The sequence below is a fragment of the Chelonia mydas genome, chromosome 10, assembly GCF_015237465.2.
Source record: "Chelonia mydas isolate rCheMyd1 chromosome 10, rCheMyd1.pri.v2, whole genome shotgun sequence".
Lineage (NCBI taxonomy): Eukaryota > Metazoa > Chordata > Testudines > Cheloniidae > Chelonia > Chelonia mydas.
The window spans coordinates 8521520-8538874 of record NC_051250.2 but is presented as its reverse complement, the minus strand read 5'-3'; the positions used below and the strand labels follow the sequence as shown (position 1 = coordinate 8538874).

General features: G+C 46.8%; 1 protein-coding gene across 3 annotated transcripts in view; it reads left to right on the top strand.

Annotated features, from left to right (window-relative positions):
* Positions 1–7203: 7203 nt before the first annotated feature.
* Positions 7204–17355, top strand: part of NATD1 (N-acetyltransferase domain containing 1) — a 36600-nt gene continuing 26448 nt past the window's right edge. The window contains exons 1-2 of one of the 3 annotated variants that reach the window (XM_043523788.1): positions 7204–7372; positions 7737–7990. In XM_043523788.1, coding sequence (XP_043379723.1) covers positions 7894–7990 — 97 coding nt within the window. In that variant the 5' untranslated portion in view covers positions 7204–7372; positions 7737–7893. Of the gene's footprint in view, positions 7373–7607; positions 7991–17355 lie in introns of those variants that run through there. The other 2 variants (XM_043523787.1, XM_007062734.4) reach the window with 2 other exon arrangements.

Here is a 17355-nt window from a genome sequence, read left to right as displayed (position 1 = left end):
GAGGGAGGTTTATTCCTGTTTTCTGTAACTTTAAGGTTTTGCCCAGAGGGGGATCCTCTGTGTTTTGAATCTGAATACCCTGTAAAGTATTTTCCATTTTGATTTTACAGAGGTGATTCTTTTACCTTTTCTTTAATTAAAATTCTTCTTTTAAGAACCGGATTGATTTTTCATTGTTCTTAAGATCCAAGGGTTTGGGTCTGTGTTCACCTGTACCAATTGGTGAGGATTTTTATCAAGCCTTCCCCAGGAAAGGGGGTGTAGGGCTTGGGGGGATATTTTGGGGGAAGATGTCTCCAAGTGGTCTCTTTCCCTGTTCTTTGTTTAAAACGCTTGGTGGTGGCAGCGTACGGTTCAAGGCCAAAGCAAAGTTTGTACCTTGGGGAAGTTTTTAACCTAAGCTAGTAAGAATAAACTTAGGGGGTCTTTCATGCGGGTCCCCACATCTGTACCCTAGAGTTCAGAGTGGGGAAGGAACCCTGACAGCATCTCATGTCTGCTTTTCAGAGCTGCTAAGCACCTATAGCTCCAAATCAAGAGAGTGGGAGTTTCGGATGCACAGCCATTCTGGCAATCAGCCCCCAAGTATCTCAGGTAGGGCACCCAAGAATGGAAGTACAGTCTCATGATTAGTGGCCACTTTTGAAACTGGATCTGTAGGCTTCAGCCACCAAACTCATTTTTTATGTGAGCCACAGAGGACTCAAATCCATTAGGAATCCAGTGGAGAAAAGTTAGTGATTTAGCCAACCAGCCAACCAACCTTCTTCTCTGCCCTGAGCTTTAATCAACTGTACCTTCCCTCCACATATTTTAATGGCAACATAGGCTAGGAAACTCTGCCTTAAAGGACAAGCTGAGTAAGCTGCCTGAGTAACACACGCACAGACAGATCACCCACATAAGGATTTTTATATTCTCCACCCACCTTCATTCCACAAATTCTTTTATTGTCCCGGTCTCTATGAAGAATGCACGCAGGGTGGGAGGGGACAGTCCTGCTGAGTGCATCTCTACCAAGGGAAAGCCAATGGGAAGAGAGGTCTAAGGTGTCACAAAGGTCCTCCTTATGTTCAGAGGAGACTGCCACATCCTGGGAATTGGCCGCCATATAGTGCTGAATGTCCTCAATAGCCAGGCCTATGAGAAGGGTATTCAGCACATGAATAATCAGCGTCATAACGCTTAGCGCTTACAGGGGATCTAATGGCTGGAAGCTGAAGGTAGCCAAGTTCAGACTAGAAATAAGGCACCATTTTTTAACAGTGAGGGTAATTGGAACAACTTACCAAGCACTTTACATTTACAATGAGCTTACCATTGTCAGCTGACATTCTAAAATAGACTGTTTGGTTTTTAGGGCCAGCCCTGTCCTGATCCCCTGTCCCGATCCCCTGTCCCCTCACTCAGCTCTGACACCCCAGAATGCACTATGGTTTTCACAGTAGCTAAGTAAGTCCAGTGGAGCACAGGGATGGCCTGAAGTAGGTAGGAGTGTAATTTGCTGTCTGAAATGAAATCCGTTACTATTTATGCTGTGGTCCCGTTTTGGCCTGAGTGGCTAGTTTGGGCCCCTGGGAGCAGAAATTGTGGTAGTCAGGTATTTCTTTGATGCAGTTTTGTTCATTGACAATGAATGTACACACAAGGAAGCAAATAGCAGAAAACAGTTTCTTTTGCTCACAACAGCAAGAAAACTCTTTTCAGCCTGCATCCTGAACCAAAAACCTCCCCCCCCCCCGGTTTCTTTCAGGGTCAGACACTGCATTTTCAGCTGCTCCTTCTGGCTGGCTGTGTTGGTTTCTGGTCCACGGTGTTCCACCTTCACACACACACACACAACACACAGAGCTGTACCTAAAACAATACTCAACAAACATTCCTGGGTGTGTTCACATATTTCCTTTCTCCTAGATGGGGCTTATCCTTACAATTATGTTAACTGAAGAGTGTATTCAAGCTTATCAGTCTCAGTGAGGAACCCATAACAAAGTTAGTGCAGGGGTTCTCAAACTGGGGGTCGGGACCCCTCAGGGGTTCGTGAGGTTATTACATGGGCGTTGCGAGCTATCAGCCTCCATCCCAAATCCAGCATTTATAATGGTGTTAAATATATAAAAAAGTGTTTTTAATTTATAAGGGGGGGTCACACTCAGAGGCTTGCTATTTGAAAGGGGTCACCAGTACAAAAGTTTGAGAACCACTGAGTTAGTGTGACCACCTTTTCAAAAGGCAAAAGAGGGACACATGTAGGAACCCCACCCCCTCCATGACCCCTCCTCCTGCTCCTCCTCTTCCCCCTGAGGCCCCACTCCCTGCTCCTTTTCTTCCTTTCATGGTCCCACCCCATAGCCAGGCCAGAAGCCATAGCAAGAACCACCCAGGGAGCCTGGGCCACTGTGGGGAGCCTCAGACCCTCCACCTGCTCTGGACAGGGGGCCGGGGTGTCTGAGACTAGCCCTCGGCCTGTGTGCCCGCCCCCCTGAGACGCACCATCCAGGGCAGCTGTTACTACTGCCCCACTCTGGTTTCTGGCCTGGCCAGGAGGCGGGGCCTCAGGGGAGAGGAGGGACAGGGGGTGGGGCTTTATGGTGAAGGGGGAGCTAAGGCCCACCTCAGCCCCCTGCTACCACCACCACCAGCAGGAAGAAGCTGGCACCACCCCTGAGCCTCAGGCAGATGCAGAGCAAATGCTGTCCCGGAGTCATTCAGCCTAGGACTGGGACTTGAACTCTGCATTTCTGGACTGTCCTGCCTAATTTGGGATGGGTGGTCACCCTACACCCAGCTCATAACGGTACAGTTTTAATACAGCTAAATTCAGGGGCATAACTGTTGGAACAAAGAATCATGGTCAAAGTTATGGGATGGGGGTCTGCATTCTGGGAAATAGTGACTCTGGAAAAGGAGGCAGGCTGGAAATCATCTAAACATAGATTAAAAAGACAGAGGGGACCATTGAAAACATCTAGTCTGCCTGCCTGTGTAACACAAGTCATGGGTTTTTCCTGAATTTCTGTTTGAACTAAATTGTATCTTTTAGGAAAACATCCAATCCTGATTTTAAAATTTCCAGTGATGGAGACTGCATCACTGCCCTTGGTAAATTGTTCCAGTGATGAATTACTCTCACTGTTAAAAAATTGCATCTTATTTCTAGTCTGAATTTATCCAGCTTCAACTTCCAGCCATTGGATCTTGTTACACCTTTGTTTGCTAGATTGAAAAGCCCTCTGTTACCGAATTTCTGAGTTCTCAACATGCTGTTTGGCCAAGAGGGCTCACGCAATCTTTGGATGTATAAACAGGGGCATTCTGAATAGGAGCAGGGAGGTGATATGGCCTCTGTACTTGGCATTAGTGAGATCAGCACTGGAATACTATGTCCAATTCTGGTGTCCACACTTGTAAAAGGATTTTGAAAAATGGGAGATGGTTAAGGGTGCGACTACAAGCATGTTTAAAGGACGGGAAAACTTGATTTATAGTGAGACATTTAAGGAGCCGGATCTATTCAGCTTATCAAAAAGAAGGTTAAGAGGTGATTTGATGGCGGTCTACAAGTACCTACAGAGGGAGACAATATCTGGTATTAGAGGGGTCTTTAATCTAGCAGAGAAGACATAACAAGATCCAGTGGTTGGAAGCTGAAGCTAAAAATATTCAGATTGGAAATAAAACACATATTAATAGTGAGGGTGATTAACCCTGGGAACAACTTCCCAAGGAAGACGGTGGATTCTGCATGTTTAAAATCTTTAAATCAGGACTAGATATCTGCTCTCGTTCAACTACAAGTTATCAGGCTTAACACATGAACTACTAGATGCAGTTCTTTGGCCTGTGTCTGCAAGAGATCAACTAGTTGATCATAATAATTTCTTCTGCTTTAAAAACATATGAGTCTATGAATCAGTAATGGAGTCTGAACTCGAGACTGGCAGCCACTCCACCTTCTCCTGTGATCCCAAATCTGAACAGGACGGGGCTTGAGCGCGATTTGAATGGAAAAAAACCTCCTAAGTACGGCTGCTACTCTGAAACACTGCAGGAAGTGGTGCCGGTGACATAGTAGGTGGCACTTTTCCTTCTGCATCGATATTGAACCAGTAATTCTGCTCCTGGAGGTGCTGCTTTTCCAGTTAAAAGTAAATTCTGTGAGGTCTTGACCATTCGTGGTCTTAAGGAGCCTCTGGGGCTTTTGCAAGTGCAGAGGTGTTAACCTTCATATCTTGGCAAATTCCATCACCAGTAATTATATTTAGCCTTTTTGAATTTCCCTTTCAGTTTAAATCAAATTAAGTGTTGTTCTTCGTTTCCTCTCCCAAACCACTGTGCAGCGTTACTCTGCATTGTTAAACATGTGCTGGTTTCCACACCAGCGGTGGTTTCCCTGAAAGGGCTGAATGAAACAATCCCTCTGTATTTCTCATCTAAGTCCCACATTGCTGTGTAGCTTAGTTAAACTGACGTTTCTAAAGTGCTGTGTGATCCTCAGATGAGAAAGGTGCTGCAGAAGTATCAATACAATATTTTATCATCAAAATTCGATATGGTAACATGTCATTGCTAGGTAGAGTGTAAGAACATACAAAACATCCTCGAGTGTAATAAAGAGAAATATCCAGCAAGAATTTCATGGCCTGAATCCTGATGACACAGAATAACAGGCAGGCATTCTGGGATTGATGCTGGGGATCTTTGAAGTCAATGGCAGAACTCCCATTGTCTTCCCAGGATGAGGTCCCATTTTGAGCACCTTTACCTTCTCTGCGGCCTGTGACTCCGTCTGTCTGTCTGTCTGAGCTGATTGTCATAGGCTGCAGCTATTGCTTTGCTGAATAAGTGTATCTAGAAGGTCAGAGGTTGCTCTAATTGCTGGCCAGAGGCAGAGGCAACCAGACAGAGATACAGACAAAATTCCCAACAGAGCTCAAATGTTCTTGTCATTTTCCATATGGGGATGGATTTTTAACATTCCTAAAAGGCCACCACACATTTCTAAAGTTTTATTACATGCCGTGGATCAGTATGTGGATTTGCAGGCTCTGGGATGGAGATATCAGTGTGTGATTAGGTGGTGGATCATCCAGCTAAACACTCCATGATCTCAGACAATGCAACAGTCTTGCCTCTCAGTGGCTGGAAACCTGATAGAAGGTATCAATTACCAAAAGCACTTGGGAATTCTCCTTAGTACAGCTGGGAGAGATGCTGCTTTGGCATTTGAGTACCTGTTCTGAAATCCTAGCAAGGGTATAATCTTCATGCAACATGAAGATAAATCCATAGCATCTAATATTGCAACGTATTTTCAGGGGGCTGCTGAAAGAATCCAGGTGTGTGGAACTTGCTTTTGTCCACATTAAATCAAATTCTCCCTTTCATTTAATTCACATGATTCTTGGTAAATCTTTCATAGGACCATCTGGAGCTATACAGATGACAGCACTGTCTATTAGTTATAGCAGTCAGCTACTAGTCAGGACTATTAAGCTTAGCTCTATTAAGGTACATATAAAGCATCCATTACTGTAGTGTCTGAACTCCTCATAGTCTTTATTGTGTATATCCTCACAACACCTCTGAGGGAGGAAAGAGACACAGGGACTAAGTATCATACCTAAGGTGACACAAAAGGTCTGTGTCAGAGAAAGTAATTGAACACAGATCTACCGAGCCTGAAGTTAACATGCAAACCACTGGACCATCCTGCCACACTTATGTGGGGTGTGACCTTGGACAAAAACTTGACAAAGTTAATTAATTCAAGTTTGTTAATCTCCTTGAGATCTTTGGTTTAAAGGCACTATAGATGGTCAAAGTATTACTAATTATTAAATATTATTATTCCCAGTTCCCTACCATTTGATACAGAATAACAATAATGTAGTCTTCTCCAATAATCTTTTAAACTGTATTTTATTAAGTTCGTCCAAAGCAGTTTCACTCAAATGTATCACACTCACTGGTAGAGATTAAAAATGGGAATATGGGAATGCCCATACATACAGGATCAGATCTGTGGACATCTGATCCAGTATTCACTCTGATAGTGGCCAGCACTAGATGTGGGATAATCTGCCCCCCACATTAGGTCTCATCTTGATTTTTAGCAGCTAAAGCTTGGACTAAGACCTGAAGTCTGAGGATAACTCTGGGTATTCTTGATATCCATATAAAAGTCAAGTTCCTGTTTGAATCTTGCTAAATTCTTGGCTTGCACAACTTCCTTGGCAATGAGTTCCACAGTCTAACTATGCATTGTGTGAAAACTATCAGAAAAATGTATACTGGGAACTTGTATTAGTTCTCTACCTAGGTACTTACATAGCCCCCATCTGAGCATCTTAGATTAGATTTATGCAGCATCAAATGGAGTCTAATCTAGTGTCCAATGGAGACCAGGGCATAGAGGAGGAACATCTGGTTGAGATTCTCTCATGACTGGGATACTGTAATGAGGTCTGCACTGACAAATCCCTGCACCAACAGGGCGCTGCATGGACTCAGATGTTTCCAACATAGAGTTCACTGCAGGATCATAGCCTAAATAAAGGTCCTGGATTGTCTGGTCTGCTAAATTCACTTTTCACTGTGAACACAGCACAAAGTGGAGTGAAAGCAGCTGGAGAGAACCAGTGAAGAATTCCCCTCCTGCAGGGGAACTCACTGCTGGCAAAAAGCTGGGGAAGATGGTTCTGTTGCCTCTTGTGACAGCCTCACCAGCATAGTAGGGAAGGGAAGGGTGGCAAGCTCTTGTTCCAGGGCTAGGGGGCCAGCTCTTGTTCCAGGGCCAGAGAGCAGCAACTGGCTGTGAGTGGAAAATCGGGCCCTTTATCCTTCAGATAGAGCATGATTTGAAACCACAGTACAAATCACTGACTGTACAGCTTAATTATTTTTTAATCTTTGTATCCTGTAAGGTGGCCAAGACAAAGAACATGTTTTCTTTTAATATTTGTGAGCCTGTTCAACTCTCTAGACAAATTGCACAGGAACTTTGTCCTTGCAACATGTAACTTTGTTTCTCGCTCTGGTTTTGCAAAATAGCGTCTCTTACCTTGTAAATTAAAGTGAGCCCTGTGGCATCACTCATCGTGATTTCCCGACCCCCAGAGGAAAATGAGTTCCTCGGAAACAGGTGTATTCCCTCAACTGCTTTCAAACGTGTGTTAAACCAGAAAAAGGCACTTTCATTCCCTAATAAGAATGTCCACACGGGGCTTTACCCGGATATAACTAGAGTGGTGTAATTGTACTGGCATAGCTGTGCCGGAACATTTCCCCGTGTAGGTAAGCCCACAGAAAGAAAGGAAATGATTTCGAATTTCCATTGTGTCACACAGAGCAGGGAAGCCTGTGATGCCAGGTGAGTTCAGCTGCCCCCTGAGGACAATCAGCAGGCTCTGTAATAATTTCGGAGGAGGAAATGAATCACTTGGGAGAAATGAATCATAAAACTACCCCCTTGCTTAAGACAGCATGATTCTTTTCCCTTCAGCAGAGAAGTTCACTTCTCTATATATGGGGGGAGGCGGAGAAGGTGCGGGAATGGGGGGTGGGTTTCAAGGTGCAGTGTTCCTTTAAGAGTCGAATGGAATGTATCAAAACAAAAAGGCTGCTCGGGCATTGGCTGGGAGGTCAGCACGTGAGTTCACAGCTGATTTCCTGGCTTTTTTTTTTTTTTTTTTCTTTTTTTTTTTTTTTTTGGTGTGTGTGTTGCCGTGTGTCAGTTTCAGTAGGAGCTCATCATGTCTCTCCCCGCCGGTCCTCGTCCTGTCCCTTCCCCCTGCTGACCAGGGAGAGAAGGAGCGAGTCCAGCCCTAGAAGAAAGAACGACACCTCTCTGTCCCCGTTTAAAAAAACAACCACCACCACCCACCCAGCAACATGGCACATGCCGCTCAGCTCAATATCCTGGAGCAGAACTGCCCCATCCAGGTGGAGCACGATCGCAAGAGGAGACAATTCACAGTGCGGCTGAATGGTAAGGTTCCGGCTGACCCTGGGATCTCACTTTTCTTTCTTCCCTTTCTCTCGCTGTCCTCCACCCTCACCCCCCACCCCACCGGTTTTCTATCTTTTGTTTGCAAGTAAAGCAAAGAGGCTGGTAACGAGAAGAGTGCCCTCTAGCTAAATCAGGGACTGGCTTTCCTCTCACAGCTAGGGAATTCTCTCTCCTTCTTCCTTTTCCTAAATTATTTTACAGCAACATCGAGGGTGGTTATGCAACAGATTAGTTTTGGTGTCAACAAAGAGCCACTGAATAGCAAAGAGCTATAGAGGAGGTAAAGGAACATGCCTCAATCTATTCCCCTGCAAGCTCTTCTCTCAGTAACCTTCCATTCCTCTAGCCTGTCTTTGTTACTTTCTGGTAAACTGCTGCTGTATCTGTTCCCCCTCAGGTTGGTAGAGGAACACCTGTCCCTTAAGATCTATTTATAAACATTTTTAGCTGTGCACAGCTGGTTACCTTGTCTGGCCTGAACAAGAGCTCTGTGAATCTCCAAAGCTTGTCTCTTTCACCGACAGAAGTTGGTCCAATAAAAGATATTCTCTCACCACTTTGTCTCTATTTATAAATAGGCCACTAAGGTTGATACTACCCACTTCTTCCCTTTTCTGTTAACTGCCTTGATTGCCAAGCCCTCCCTATATACTGACTAATCACAGTTCAAAAAAAAATGTGAACTCCCCTCACTGACATATCTAACTAGCCCTGGATCATGTGCTCAAAACTAACAGGAGCAGATAGCAGGTTGTTGGTTAAATTCCTTTTGTTTTTTAGACTGGTGATGGGAAGGCACAGAGTGGAAATAACTGACTTTCTGTAAATTACTCTGGGATGTGAAAGATTATCCACAGCTTTTTGTTTTCAGGACAGGGGAGATAATTTTGATAGGTGCTTACAAAACAACATTTTAAATCCGGATGGGAACTTCTTGGAGTGCGACTTCTCTGGCTTTGGTGTGCTCTCAGTGAATTGCACATAATGAAAGTGGTAAGAAGCCAGGTTGCAGATTTAAAAAAAGAAGTAATTTCTACCTTGGAGTGTAGAGTTGTAGGGGGAGGAAGAAAACTGTTAGGCCTTAATTCTGTAAACACTTATGCATATACTTAACTTGGCTGCCGTGAGCAGTCTCATTGATTGAGCGGGACTACTTGTGGTAGTCAAGTTAAGCACATGTGTAAGTATTTGCAGGATTAGGACCTCAGAGGCTACAAGCTGGCCTATAACATTCAGATAATAGAAATTAAAGCTTGATGTAGCTAAATAAATTTGAAGTCCTCTCCAAGGCCCCAATCCTAAAAGTGCAGAGAGCTCTTGGCACGAGGCCAGGGGAGGGGCTGTATCTGATCTGTTCTGAGGCCCAATCTGTGACCACTTAGCACAGGAGAAATCCTATTGAAATCAGTAGAACTACTTATGGGCATGTTTGCAAGATCAGAGCCTGTTATAGTTAGTAATGCCACAACAATCTGGTTCTAATGTGGACCCTAGTAGCTATCCCTCTTGCTGCATTTGATTAGCTGTAAGAATGAGAAATAGGCAACCAACAATATCTCCTGTTGTCAGGCAAAGATTTTCTCAGCCTGTTTTAATGGTTAGTTCCAAACGTACAAAGATCCCAAAGGCTGTTTTGTTTTTTGTTTTGTTTAGTTGAGCAAAATAGCCTGTCTTCTGGCTCTACAGAAATTGCAGGGTAGATTGCTTAAAAATGTCAATGGATAGTTCAGAAATTATATGTGCAGTAGGAGGCATTCTCAATAAAACAACAAGAATAGTCCTACATTTTATTCTAGTTTGTCTGTCTGGTTGTTTGTTTTTTTTTAAACCACTAATTACAAGTGCAGTCTTCAGGCTCAGCAATGGGTGAGCAGGACCGGACACTAAAGGTTGCAAGCTGAGTATGGGGAGACAGAGAAACTGATTAAGCCAAGCAGTCTCTTGGAATTGCAAGAGATCAAAATAAATCCAATGTGATGGGTTCCCACTTGAAACCTATATGCAGAGTCATAAATTGGTGCCATTGTTTAAAACTTGTTTGCACATGCAAAAAGTGAGGGGAAGGCTATGGGCAGAAGATTATTAGGGATTTAATTTCTCATCAGAGTACTCCAGATTAAAATCTCTGGCAGTCAGGTTGTTGGCAAGTGATCCTCAGCAGCTGGAAAGGGGGCTGGTGGAGAATACATTTCAAACAGAAAACCACCTATTCAAAAATGTAATGTGGATAAGCTAATTTCAGCCTGACACAAAATGAGTCACTTCAGTAAGGGACTGATTTAACTCCTGTGAGTCAATGAGAATCATTTCAGTGGGAGACGGATTGGGCCCCAATGGTCAGATTTTCAAGAGGTGGGTGTGCTGGCTGTCAGTGCCTCAGTGGTTGCTGCTGAGTATGGGGCATGTGAGAATCTGGCTCGGATTCTTTTGAAAACTTGGTCCTCCATGATTCCAAATGCAACATCGCAGCAATGGTATGGTGAGCTACTCATATTACTGTTAAGTACTTCTATGCCACCATTCATCTGCACAGTTTAAAACACTGCATAGAAATTTAGTAGTATTGTATCCATTCTGTAGATGGGGAAATGGAAGTACAGAGAAATTAGGTGACACACATAATGAATCAGTGGCTGAGCTGGGAATAAAACCACAAACTTGTCCTAACCATTCAAATATGCTCCATGTTTATTGCTCCAATGTCAATCAATCTATTTTTATTTTCACGTCATTATTAGCCATTGGTTTATAAAATCAAAACCTAGAATGCATTCACAAGATAAATGTCTCTTATTAGGAGAATGTGGCTTGATGCTTGTTTCCAATAAATCCCTAGCAGTGAGAGACCTTCCATCTGTCCCATTTCTGCTGTGCTTAATCTCAGTGGCACTTTAATGCCCTTGTTTGAATTCTCCCTAACACAGTAAAACCTGCAAACGTAGGTGGAGCTCCTGTGAGTTTGAAGGGGTACCCAGATCACAATGCTCTTGTCATATGCAACATGAGGCAGGCATACCAACAATTCCCTGATCCCCTCACATACCATCTACGGACTTCAGGAGTCATTGCTAGTTCAAAAGCACCTAATGGTACTGCTGTGCCTGAAACACAGAAGTAACTGTATATAGGTTAAGAATGTGTCAGTATCTAAAGCTGTTCATGGTTCATCATTGTTTCCATCTGCTCCCTGTGCCTAAGCTGATGATGAAATTCTCTTCTCTCACGTGAGGCATATTAATCATCTTACGGGGAACTCTTAGCTTCCCCCCATTTCTCCCAAAAAAATTCTTTGCCATATATGGTTTATAAAATTCTGAATAAAAGCAGCTGTTTCATTTTAACACATTCCCATTCCTTCTTTGCCTCCCAAATGCTGAAGGGACCTAAAAGTGAAATTGGCTGTAAACAGACTTCACTGAGTTTCATTGAGCTAACTGGATTTTTAATCAGCTAAGGTTGTGTTAGAAACACAGGCGAAGAAAACTGTTCACAGTGTGATTTTCTTTTTAAGCTGACCGAGCTTCTGTAACATACCACAGCTGTCCTCTCCAACTACTTAATCTTGAGGTAAATTCTCAACAGGAAACTGTTTTTTAAAAAAAAAAAGTGAGCCCCTCTGTTTTCTAAGTAAGTCCCTTTCAGTGGCAGTTGCATTGTCTCTGCTTAACACAGTATGCCGTGGTCTGTTTGTTCCCGTAGTAACATGCCAGTTGCTTAGTGTCATTGCTAAGAAATCTGGTCTTGCTCTTGGTAGGGTGCTCCCTGGATTAGACAGATGCAGTAGCTTCTTAGAGCAACTTGTTCCTCTTAATTCTGCCTTTCTCTTCTGCAGTAACTTCCTCTAACAGCTTTAATGATCCTCTTTGAACTCCCCAGCCATCAAAGTTTAGGAATAGCGTCTGATCTGCATTTCCTCTCTGAGCTGAGAGCTGGGGAATGATCTAGTGAGGAGAAAATAAAACCATTCCCTGGGAGTGGCTTCTACCTATTTTTAAGGAACTGTGCCAGTTTACCAAAGTAGGAGTCCGATTCACTGACAAAGTCTGGGAGTGTTACTCTGGATTTACGCCAGTGTAACTGAGATAAAAATTTTGGCCCAAAGGCAGCAGCTCACATCAGCCCTACCCTTCATTACATTGGGTGCACAGAGTGCTCTTTTGTGGACTGGAATCTGCAGAAGCAAATGGGAGGCCAGCAGCAGAGAACACCTGCCTTCAGTCTCCTCTATCTAGTATCTGGACATCTCCCACATCTTTAACGTATCCCCTAGCACCCCTGGGAGGGAAGGAAGTATTAGTGTTCTCATTGCACAGACAGGGAACTTACACAGTAAGGCTAAATGACTTGCCTGAGATCACGCAAGAAGCCTGTAGCAGAGCAGGGAAATGACCCCTGGTCTTCTGAGTCCCAGCTAGCACCCTACCCATTGGACCATCCTTCTTTCGTGGCCTCATGCTCCTCACGAAAGTCTCAAGCAAAAGCAATAGTAGCGACTAACATCCTAAAGCCTGAGAGCTGTTTGAAAGTGGAGAGGGTGAGGAGCTGGTGAGACAGCGCTCTTTTGTTACACACAAAATCCATTTTGGCCGGCCTGCCATCTGTCAGCTCTGAGTAAATCCCAATTTCACGGACCGCCCGGAAACAGTGAAGTTAGCCCAGTATCGTGATTTCTTTTTCCTACAGCGTGAAGGCAGAAGTGGGAATGTCCACTTCCCCTTCCCTGCTGTTGGGAAAATCACAGCCCTGGGCTAATATGGCTGCTGGTGGCAGGGGAAGGGGACTCTAACCACTTGGCACCAGCTGCTTCCTGTCTGGCTAGCCAGTGGGGAGACGGGGCCGGCACTCACAAGGTAAGTGATTGGCCTGGCCCACCCCACAGCAGCCGCTTGGCGCATGAGCGGGTGTGTGAAGGGGGCCCTCCCCGGGTGGGTGGATCAGGGTGTGTATGTGAAAGGGACCCTCCCCAGCAGGGTGTGGGGGGTTGGATCCTGGTCTCGCCCGGATCCTTATGCTCCAAGTGGCAGATGCTAATCTCAGCTCCTGCGATGTCTCCCCTAGGCCTGCTGGAGGCTGCTGCAGGGTGGTCTGGGGCTCCTAAATTCTGTGTGTTGTCGGTGCTGCCCCCCATCCCAGGCTGGCCAAACAGGAAGCAGCACCAGCAGCCTGGGCTAGAGCTGGGCCAAACGGACAGTGCCGAGTGTAAGACACCCTCTACCCATCATACCACATACGCTCTACCCCCTGGGCTGGGACTGGCCTGCCACCTATCCACCCCTCTCTGGGACAGAACCAACCCACTACCCCCCATGAGCAGCTGGGGCCTCAGCCAGGAGGAGGAAGCTGGGACGCTGGCTTCCATCTATCCACTGTTGGAAAAGTCACAGCAGTTTGTGGGGAGGGGGGCCTTGGTGGCTGTGCATCTCCCGTGAAATGCCAACACTTACCCATGGGGCTGCCCTGATGACTTTATTTTAATAACCCATGATTTACACAAGGCCTTATCTTTAAGGGAAGGTGGAGCTGGATGGGCTTGTGATCTTAAGACCCAGAACAGATGCCATGTGTTCTCCTCTTTATGAGGAAAGGTTAGCTGCTAAGTGACCACATAATGTTTGACTCAATGAAACTCTTGTATAATAATAATAAAAAAAAAAAAAAAAAGAAAGAAAGTCACGTGCTGAATGCACTTACAGCCTGATTTTAAGAGGGGCCGAGCACCCACGACGCAGTGAGGGCTGCAGCCGTTGAGCACCTCTGCGCTCAGCTCGCTAGTGTGCTTAGCCTATATTAGATCTACTGAAAACACAGAGCATTTCCTGACGGGCTGGGCTCGATTTGTTTCGTTTTGTAAGACTAGGAACTAAATTCAGAGGAGGTGTGTAAAGGAGTGTAATGGTGTAACCCCCGCAGTGTAGACAAAGCCTTAGATTCCAGTTCACTTGGTCAGACACTCTTAGACCTACTCATACATCCGTGATTCACAGGCCAAGGAGCCAGAAAAAGCCGGGGGTGGGAGGGCTGCTATACACCTCGTTACATCGTCCTCTTAGTTGCGTGTCTTGCTTCACTCCTCTCTTCTGACCCCTCAGCTGCTTAGTTGCACTGACTCAGACTCCCTTATGTTCAGAGGGCCAAATTGAGGAGGTAATGTGCAAAGGAAAGGAGTGTCTGCAAGTTGCACACGATCATGGTTACTGCCTCGGGACCAGCCAGGGTGGGGGCGCCATTGAGTCGAGCGCTATACAAGCAGAGTAATGTCATCCCTGCCCCCGGAGAGTTTAGGGCTTGTCTACACTACCTGCTGGATCGGCGGGCAGCGATCGATCCAGTGGGGGAGTCGAATTATCGTGTCTAATACTCCCCTTACTCCAGGGAGAGAGACTGCAGGCAGTGGTGAGCTGGAGCCGGTTCGCACCGGTTCGCTAGAACCGGTTGTTAAATTTAGAAGCCCTTTTAGAACCGGTTGTTCCGCGAGGGACAACCGGTTCTAAAAGGGCTTCTAAATTTAACCGGCCAAAAGTGGTGCCTTAGGCGCTGACTCCCGGGTGCTCCGGGGGTGGAGCACCCATGGGGAAAATTTGGTGGGTGCAGAGCACCCACCGGCAGCTCCCCGGCCCCAGCTCACCTCACCTCCGCTCCACCTCCGCCTCCTCCCCTGAACGCGCTGCCCCGCTCTGCTTCTCTGCCCCCCACCCTAGGCTTCCCAGGGAGGCGGAGCAGAGGTGAGCTCAGGCGGGGGGGCGGGGGGCACGAGGAGGGCCGCCCGTGCCGCAGCAGGTAACCCGGGGGCAGAGGGGGGCATAGGGGAACCGCTCCCCGCCCCGGCTCACCTCCGCCACCCTCAGTCTGAGCGGGAAGCCACGGCCTCCTTCTCAGTCCTCCCAGGCTTCCCGCCGAACAGCTGATTCACGGGAAGCGGGGGCGGGGGGGCGTGGAGAAGCAGAGCGGGGTGTGTTCAGGGGAGGAGGTGGAGCAGAGGTGAGGTGAGCTGGGGCCAGGCACAGGGTGGGGGCTCTGCGCCCACCAATTTTCCCCATGGGTGCTCCAGCCCCGGAGCACCCAGGGAGTCGGCGCCTAAGGCGCCACTTTTGATGTGATCAGTGGGGGAGCGGCCGGTCCCCCTGCTCCCCCCCAGCTACGCTCCCCCGCCCCTAGGAGCCAGAGGGACCTGCCAGATGCTTCCTGGGAGCTGCCCTAGGTAAGCACCGCCGGGACTCCCCACCTCGCCCCCCGGCAGGTGCCTCTGGCTCTTAGGGGTGGGGTGGGCACCCACTATGGTGGCCCACGAGACCCTCCTGCCCGGTTCTGGGGGCAGTCAGGGGACAGGGGAGGGGGGTGGATGGGGCAGGGGTCCTGGGGGCGGGGCGTCAAGGAACGCAGGGGGGTTGGATGGGGCAGGAGTCCCGGGGGGCAGGGGTGGGCAACGACCCCCTCGTGGGGTGAGGAGGGAACCCGTTGTTAAGATTTTGGCAGCTCATCACTGACTGCAGGCTTCCTCCTTGCTGCCACCTACACTATTGCTGGCCTCCAGGCTTTATAGAATCCCCTGCCTATTCCCTCACAGGTGAGCTTCTTTCTGATCAAAGCTCTCCACACTGCCTAAATCTTCCTTGTTTGCCGCATACTTGTGATTGGGCCTGCCTGGCCTAATTCCGCTCTCTCAGGGCTGATGTGGGGCGTACACCCCATCACATATAGCTGTCCTGGCAAAGTACCCATCTTGTAAGCATGGCCTTCGAGTCCCCTCTGAACTCCCCTGTCCCTCCGTGCATCTGCCACCATTTCAGGCGATGAAAATAAATGCTTGAATTGCCTTGGTAGCAAGCTTAGGCACCTTGTTCTGACCTCGCCCATCCCGGGTGATCATTACTTTTCCGTACTGTGGAGAGGGAGAGATTCCTGCTTTGGCATATCTGTGTAAGAGAGGATCAAAGTGGACCTTGCACAGATAGGGAAGTCAAGGATTCAACCTCTCAGCTGGCCAAGGGGGAAACTTAACTGTGAGCTGGGATGGCACCAAATAGAATCATACTTCATTTTTCAGTCACATTTGTTTGCAGCACACTCAACCCAAGAGTTTGTAACTGATCCCCAGTCCTAGCAGAGCCCATTCAGAGGCAGGAGAGGTATGTGAAAATGACATTGTGGTGACTCCGCAGAGTTAGTTAATTTAACCAAAGATTCAGGTTCCGTTTTATTTCTTGGTGAAAGTTCAAGAGTTCTGATTCTAAGTTCTGATTCTATCTTATCTGAGTCATTCACCCCTATTGCACAGTGTAATTCACTTAAACCAGTGCCCTGAAAGGAAAAGAGCTTTTGAAATCCTGGTGGGTGTCTTTACCTGTGAAATCATGATGGCTCTTTGTTTTCTGTGTTCTGAACCTGTCCGTTTCTTATCGCTCTACCCACATGTAGAATTCAGCAGCCGTTCCGTGTTCAGGTGCAACCTGCTGCAGATGGCACAAACACGCTGTGTTATCTCCGAGGGATCTTACTTGTGTTCTTTCTTGTGTGGGTATTCTCCGTATACAATGGAGGTTATTCTGAATGGAAGGGTTGCTGTTTGCGTCTGGAGGGGAAAACCTCTCATTCAGAGAAATATATGCATGTATTTCTTCTCATGCAGTGAAATTCTTTCTGGGGGTACCTGACAAACCAATAAACTCCCAGGGTACTTGCACAAGACAGCAATGCAAGAGGAAACTGTCCTGATGCAAAGACTAGATCTGCTAAATACGCTTTCTTCATACCGAAAGAACAGAGTTGATAAAAGAGCAGAACCTTTTGATCTGATAGCTAGTCAGTGAATGGCAGTTTGTCACGTACCTGCTCATCAGATTTCTGAGATACATGTTCTCCCTCTCTTCTGCCCCGCCTCTTGTCCCTTCTGTAACGGTTTAGCTCATGGAAGAAGCTGATCTCTCAACTCACTAAGTGCCTGACCACAGCTTGTGGGGATGGCTGAGAAGATAACGTTGCTAGAATCTGGGTTTTGTGATGGGAGGCCAAAGCCCTTGACTGTCTTGTTTGGAAAGTGTTGGTTTCCCTGGCTGTAACTGAATATTGCTGATGACTGATTGCAAAGGTGAGGTGCTGCTCAGCTTGCCTGACTCAAGTTCAGGATTCATTAGCTCTGGAGACTCCACCCTCCCTCTGCACTGCAGCAAGGCCCGGAGCATGACGGAGTGGAGAAGGTGGCCCAGTCTCTTAGCTTTCCTCCATCCTGCAGGGACTGCTTTGACAGGGTGACTTCTTTTGGGACAAGGAGACGGTACTCCTGCATCTGTTCTGGAAGGCTCAATTGTAGGCTTTAGATCTGCTCCTAAGCACGATCCCTGCTCCAG